The 7,873-nt window shown below is 43.8% G+C and overlaps 1 protein-coding gene across 1 annotated transcript; it reads right to left on the reverse strand.

Annotated features, from left to right (window-relative positions):
• Nucleotides 1-957: 957 nt before the first annotated feature.
• On the reverse strand, nt 958-3,973 carry LOC127696735 (proprotein convertase subtilisin/kexin type 6-like). Its single transcript, XM_052199695.1, is given in 1 exon segment — nt 958-3,973. A coding segment is annotated over 1 exon segment (2,394 nt). The 3' UTR covers nt 958-1,579.
• Nucleotides 3,974-7,873: the final 3,900 nt, after the last annotated feature.

Genomic DNA, 7,873 nt, shown 5'->3' on the forward strand with positions numbered 1-7,873 from the left:
GGGCAAAACTAGCGCTAGTGAATTCGTGTCTAGTGTTGTGAGTGCAGGAATGGATACAGTTTTTCAAGCATACTGCGTGGACCCAGCGCAGGACTGCTTGGGTTGATAAGATAGGGAAATATGGGGAAGGAATTTGGTAGGCATTTGCCCAAAGCTCGTAAGAGCTGATTTCGGCGAAAAGAAAGGGGTTTTTAAAAATAGGCATATGTCCACAGCTTCTAAGAGCTGTTTAAAGAGGAAAATGGATGCAATTGCTTAACAAGCACGCTTAACTTTCTGTGTATCTTTCCGTGTTTGTCCCGGTGCACCGACTGTCTATGTGTATGTTTATGTCCTCTCTGTGTCTTTGTGTGAATGACTGTTTCATGTTAAAAAGAAAAAATTGGTAAAGATTACATCTGCTGGTAACCTTTTGAGCTAGCCACAGTTTGTGTGGGGATTGATTCAAAGCCACGCCGCGGCAGCGTAGCTCACTCACCCAAGACAGAAACATGGCTGGGGAAAAAGCCGCTCTTAAAAGCCCAGAAACCTCGAGATTTGGGAAGACCTTGGTTTGGCTTGTGAAATTCATGTAGTCGCTTTATACATGTTTCTAATTGGTTTTAATGATATAAGGCTTTACATTTCTTGACTAAAGAGTTATAAATTAATTGGTTATTATGTAAAAGGTATAGTGTTATTAAGAAAAGGTTAGTTTAAAAACTGGTGATTCAGTGTTAGAGCTATCTTAACTAACTACACGTGGCCTAACGCCACTCATGCTTTGTTCTTGTTTATAATTGGATTTAAAGGTATATTTTGCATGTCTTGACTATAGAGTATTGGCTTAAGTCACTGCACATGATTTAAAAGGTATAATGTTATTAACAAAAGTTAGGTTAAGGCTGGTAGTTTAGGGTAGTCGCCATTTTGAACACGTGGCATGATGGTTAAGGCTGGTAGTTTAGGGTAGTCGCCATTTTGGAAGGAGCTGACTGCGTAGACGTAGATTCTATCCCCAGTGGTCATACATCTTATGCCCTGAAACCTATTTTATTTACAGTCTGATCAATTGTCCCTCAGGCTGTGTGATGCATGGGGAGGGAGCGAGGCCCTTTATCATAGGTGAGGACAGCATAGGGTCCTGCCAGCCAACTCTGTGAGATTTGTCATGGCCACACAAATATGCGGGAGGAGGACTTGACGTGATGGCCAGGCATCTCTTTTTTTCTGCTTTGGTCTTGAAGTTTCAGTAAACTAGGGTCCCAGAAGCCACTCCGAAGTTGCAGGCATGAGTCTCATAATTCATTTTGTTCCTATTTTGAGCCCAACTTTAGACTGCAGCCAGCAAGCAGAGTTCAGGGTTTTGTTTTTGTTTTTGTTTTTGTTTTTTTTGTCAATTTAGCCACATATCCCTAAGGGCCACCTCCACCTCGTTCAGGTGCTCGGAGATGCTGCAGTAGGACCCAGCTCTGAGGGAGATATAGCTGTCAGATGCAGGGCCACCCCAAGGAACAGGCTATGGCTGACCATCTGTAGGAAGGTAGATGGGCCAATGGGCAGACAGGAGGACCCTGCCCTCTGCGGGCAGCTGGCGCCCCTAGCCAGCCAGGAGGCAGGTGCGGCAGCAAAACTGGATGAAGAGCTTCCGTTCGCAGAGCCGATTGGACTTCACCATCTCGCAGAAGGTCTCATCGGCATTGCTGCACGTGTGGTTGGTGACGCAGGAGGTCCCTAGCTGCGTGAAGCCAGCTTTACATCTGCTGCAGTTCCTGCTGGAGCCCTCGCAGCTTAGACAGTTTTCCTCACATCTTCAACACACTTTGTGGGGTAAGCCAGGCATCTCCTCGGGGTAGAAGCCCTCACCACAGGCCGGCACGCATTTCCAGTCTTGGAAGTGGAAGCTTTTTGCACAGTGAATACACTCTTCTCTGCTGGGCCCCACGCAGGTCTTGCAGGTGTGATGGCATTCCCCACATTTGATGAGCTCAGAGTCGAAGTAGGTACCTGGCTCACAGTCCGGAATGCAGCTGCCCCGAGCAAGGCTGAATCCTTCCTTACACATAGTGCACTTCTCAGGTTCATCCACACACTTCTGACAGCTCGGGTGGCACCTGAGGCAGAGTCTCTGACTTTCGTCGGCATAAAGTCCGGCAGGACAGAGGGTCACACACGTGTTAGTCTCCTGGTGATGATAGAACCCACGGCGACAGGACAGGCACTGTGTTGAGCTCCTGCCCGTGCACGTCTCACATCCCTTATGGCATCGACGGCAGCGCCTTGCTGCTGTGTCCCCAAAGTAACCCAAGGGGCACTCGCTCACACACTTCCTGTTTGTCTTGGAGTTCCCCAGGCTGAAGTGGACACAGTTCAAGCACTGGTCTGCATTGGGACCATCGCAGCCTTTGTCACCACACTCAGGATGGCACACACCTGTGTACTCTTCCTCGTCTTCTGCAGTCTCTGCCTGGGGTGGTGGTCCAGCAGCCTTGGGCGGCTCCTGCTCCGGGACTGAGAGCTCCAGCATCCGTGAGCGAGACTGATGGGAGCTGAAGGTGCGGTATGGGTGCTCCGCGGTGCCGTAGAAAATGAGGCTCCATTCTTTCAACTTTCCTTGTTTCTCTGGGTTGCGGACCTGCGATGGTATGTCCTGCACTTCCAGAGTCCATTCTCCTTCGGCCTTTTCTCCCCAGCAGTGGACGGTCATGAATTCCCAGTTTGTGAACCCCTCATTGGAAAAATCCAGTAATCTCTTTGCCAAAAGTTGAGACTTGGTTCCAGAGGGAGAAATCAGGTGGATCTGGAGGTCGCCCCGGCGTGGGTGTGAGATAGAGATGCGGACTACCACGTGCTCCAGGTACACCACACGCTGGTCGGAGTGGTCCGCACAGGCATTGGTCAGGGCTGTGGTCCGCAGCACCTGCACTATGGGGATGCTCCTGGGCCGTTTGTCTGTGGTGGCCACGCACGTGTGCTGGGATGGCACCGCTGTCCACTTCCTTGCCTCTAGGACCAGAGCTTCGGCGTCCACCAAGCCAAATCCATAGAGATGGCTAACTTTATGCCCAGCTCCGTTGACTTTCCAGTCGCTCGCCTTCAGATGAGCTGGTCGTGATGTCTTCACTAGCAGGTGCTGCACATCCCTCCAGGTCAACTGGTTGTTTGCTTCTAGAGCCAAGGCAATGATGCCAGCCACCATGGGGGCTGAGACTGACGTCCCAGTGTGGCCGTCGGTGCAGCGCTGACGCAGGTCTGTGGTGACGATCTTCCGTTCATAGAAGGCCCCGCTGCTGTAGGTGGTAGCCAAGGTGGAAGCACATTCCTCCAGGTACCAGGGTTTGTGGCCGTTCTCAGTGGTGCTGCTGACGGAGATGGTGTAGATGCTGTTGGTGTAGCCATCACAGGAGCAGTGGTCCCCTTCTCTCCCGCCATTCCCAGAGGCCCAGACAAAAATGGAGCCCAGACCTTGTCGACCCTTTTTAATGCCATACTCGAAAGCCTGTTTAGCCAGCCGGCCTGGTCCATCGACTGTCTTCCCGTCGTCATCTGGTCCCCAGCTGGCGCTGTAAATGTCAATGTAGTTGGGTCTGATGCCCAGAGACTTGGCCTCAACCACATCGGTCACATCGCCGTCCAGCATCCGGATGCCTCCTATCTTTGCATTGTATGCTATGCCCACGATGCAGTAGGAGTTGTTGGCCGAAGCAGCGACTTCTCCCGCACAGCGAGTACCGTGTTTGTTCTCGTTGCTGGCGTCATATCTCGGGGATGGGTCGTAGTCGTTTCCGTTGACATCGTAGCTCGCATAGGAATCGTAGTTGGGGGCCAGGTCTGGGTGATTCCTTTCTATGCCGTCGTCGAGGATGGTGACAACCACGTTCTTCCCCGTGTAGCCACGCTTCCACGCCGCCTGGACGTTCATCTCTGACCGACAGCGACTGTTCTTATCAGCACAATGCATGTACCACATGTTGGACCAAATGGGATCACTCATGCTTTGTTCTTGTTTATAATTGGATTTAAAGGTATATTTTGCATGTCTTGACTATAGAGTATTGGCTTAAGTCACTGCACATGATTTAAAAGGTATAATGTTATTAACAAAAGTTAGGTTAAGGCTGGTAGTTTAGGGTAGTCGCCATTTTGAACACGTGGCATGATGGTTAAGGCTGGTAGTTTAGGGTAGTCGCCATTTTGAACACCACGTGGCATGACGCAATCCAGGAAATACAGGCCTTTGGGACGCTCCTAAATTGGCATGGTGTTTCATGTGAATCTTGGCCTGGAGATTAGACTTAATGAAGATTAAGATTTAAAATATTGTCTCTTTAATAAGTTACACTGTTATACACTTGAACATAAGAACTGGCATACAAACCTTGTGCTGTAAATATGTGTTTGCCATTAATTTTAAAGAAAATAGATTGTTTAAAATTGAGATTTGCTTCCAAAATTACAATTGTGCTCTAATATTGCAAGAAAACATTGAGTTACAATAAAAATCAGTGTGTCATTGGCTACAGTTTTCAGTTTGCAGGCTCGTAATTGTTAACATTTTGTAATTAAGATAATTTTAAGAGTGATACTGCTGTCTCCAAAATTAAAAAGGAGATCTCAGTGAAAATGTATTTGATATCAAGCAGGTTCCTTTGACCGTGGAATTACAGGTTTCTTTTGTTTAATCCTCAACTTCCTTGTAGGTTTGGTTCTGGTCTTAGATAAAAGGCTCAGATTAGAAGATATTTACATTTGAGGAATCTCATACAATGTCCTTGCCAAGGACTCAGGGTGGATCCTAGGGCAGAATTTTTACATTTGAGTTAATGCAAAGCTTAGAACTGCCTCAGGGGAAGCTAGTGAGGAAGTTTTGAGAAATTGTTTCTGCCTTACAGGCCCCACCTAGGGAGTGTTTGGCTTTAAAAAAAAAAAAAAAAAGGTTTTTGACTTATCCAGGTGTGGGTTAAAATGCAGTTCAAATCTATGAAAGGTCAAGGAGGCTATAAAAGCATTAACATTTGGCCTGTCTACTCCCTATAAAATTATTGTAAATTTAAAGGGTTGGTTTTTTGCTTTACATTCTGATAGTTATAAAAGCATTTGCTTCTAATTTTAAAGAAACAACAAAACAATGTCATTAGAAAGTTTTTGCCTCAAGGAATGGCTAACAGCCTTACGTCCTGTGAGGAAAAAATGTTTGTCTCTCTTTCAATACAGAAGTTAAGATCTTAAAAATTTCAGTGTATAATGTTCATAGAATGTTTGTTACAGGCCCTTGCTCCTATAGACTTTTAGAATTTTTAGGTAAATGGCTTTCAAAGGTTGTTAGGATATATTAATTGGCTTTATCTTATTTACCTCATTTTAAGCTTGCCACAGAAGGTCTTAAACCTCTGTTTTCAAGGTAGGAAACATTTGTTCCTTGCTTCAAGCAACAATCAAATTTATTATTAATGGTTGGTCTATTACATGACAAGCATTTTTAGGCAAAATTAATAATTGTTATCCAAAAGATAATTTATACTCTCAGATCACATGTTTATTCCTTTAAGTTTCTCCCTGCTTCAACACAGATACCTGAATTGGGTGCTATAGCAGCTATTTTTAAGATGTTAAAGGTCAAGCTTTTAATAATAGTAGATATACATAGCTCATGGTTTATAATTGCTTAAAATTGGTCCATTTTTAATACTGCTAATTCTTAATTTCTACAGTTTGTACAAATGTGATTCAAATTTCTAAGAACAAAGGATATATTCTCTAAATGACTGTCCTTTAGGTATTTGAAATAATTTTATATTTTGTGCACATCAAATTATAAAGATTTGTTCTTGATGTCCTCAATTTCTACCTCTACCACGTAATGGTGTTAATTCTAGAGGACTTAGTTATTACAGATAAATGATATTCATATTTCTAATTTAAAAGATTAAAAAAATATGTACATGTGACTAATGATTCATTTTTAGGCTGTCTAGTTGCAACTGCTCTAACAGAAAAAGCAACTATATTTTATATAATTACATAGTTATTGCCTATGTTATGGTTTATACTTTGTGTTCCAACTTAAATTAATAAAACAATATCTTCTTGGAAGAAAGAAGAGAGGGGAAATTGTGTCCCTGTGCATATAATTTAAATTATGCTTGCATGTTTTTAAAAAAAATTTTAAAAATTGGATGCCAAGAAACTCCTTGCTAAATGTATATGACATCTTGTAATTAGACATATTGATGTCTAGGTGAAATGAAGGAATTCACTTACTAACATATGCCATGATCCTGATTTAATATTGGGGGAGAAGGCATGTCCTCTGTTTTTTCCACAGAATGCTGCAGAAGATATGCTGACTGTGCTTGCTGAATGCCCAGACCATGGTAACATAAGAGCTATATTGGGTATATGTTCTTGACTTACCTCAATTGTTAAATGTCCCAGGTTAGATAAATTGCCTAGCTTCAAGCTTTTAGACTTTGTGGGACAGAACATGGAGACTGTTAAGCTAGCTTAGGAAAAATTAATTAAGAAGAGTTAAAATGACTCTTCTCCTTATTGTGCTCAGCTGACTCAACCATAGACTGGTCTAGAAATAATTCCAATATTGAAGATTCCAATTTTGAAGATGGCTAACAATCTTCAGCCAGCTGTGTTAATTTAACATATAGTCTCCACCTTTCCTGAGAAGTAACAGCTTAATTCTTGATTCACAAGGCTACCTCTCCCACCTCAGAGGCCAAGCTTTGGATCCTTAAAGTTGTTAATTTACAACTGAATTGGATACTTCTGGGACAAGTTAATCCTATTCCACCTTTAACTCTTGACCTTGTCTGTTAAGCAGACTGGCTGTCTCCACCCAGGCTCACCTGGATGGAGAGATTACATGTCTGTTAAAGACACTTGCAGACCCCCCTGGCTTCAAAACTTACACAAGTGGATCTCCAAAGAGGGAGCCACATAGAACTCAGATCTATGTGTGTTTGTTTTTGAACAAACATGGGTACCAGCGAGACGTGCGAGGCAAAGCACTGCATGGGGAGGTGAATTTCTGCTTCTGAGTCCCCAGGAAGTACACCTAATTGCATAGGGGTTAACGTCGAGAGGCTGTCCTTAAAATAATAAGGGAGCCTATTACCCCTCCTCTGAAAAAGACGTTATACAATATTTAAGAGGAATTACGGTCAATGCTTCCCCTCCTGGTTAAGGCCCGCCTTCTTATGAAGGATATTTATCCACTTGTTTTCTACCTCCTCGTGTTCAAATTAATAAAAAAAGGGAGGACATGTACAGAGCCATATTGGGGCAGTCTTGCACTTGGTCAGAGTTTGACTTTGGTCAAGGTTAACTTCTCCCAGTTAGCCAGGATCCTGCTCCACCTAGGGTGGAGTGCACGTAGTAAAGGTTAAGTTCATTGTTCTTCCTGGTATAGGGATTCCTGAATTAAACAGGTGACCCACCCAGCTGCCGGAGCAGTCAAGACGAAGACCTCCAAGAGAAGCTAGACAACTTCCACCGGAACTCAGCCTGGAGTCTGGGGGGAGGGTTTGCCCAAACTGTTAAAAGGTCCGGCGCCATTAAAGTTTACGGCTTTGATCAGTGAACATTGACTTAGCCGTACTTTCTTTTCGCCGCTCTTCCCTATGACCCCAAAATTCTCTCAACAGGTAACCCAGTTCACATGTAGCCGCTGGCGGCTACAATACACTATGAGAGACATCTTTTTAAATTGCTAGTTGACTTGGAGGTATGATTTTTGAGAATCATAGTGAAGGACTACTAAACTTAAATATTTGTGTATATTGTCATAGTATTTTTTTAAAAAGCAAATACAGTTTAAGAATTAATTGATTCAGTTGGAAAGTCATTATCATTGTTTCTGATTACCATGTTATTGCTATAA

This window comes from Apodemus sylvaticus, chromosome 11 (assembly GCF_947179515.1).
Source record: "Apodemus sylvaticus chromosome 11, mApoSyl1.1, whole genome shotgun sequence".
In the NCBI taxonomy this organism is placed as follows: Eukaryota; Metazoa; Chordata; class Mammalia; order Rodentia; family Muridae; genus Apodemus; species Apodemus sylvaticus.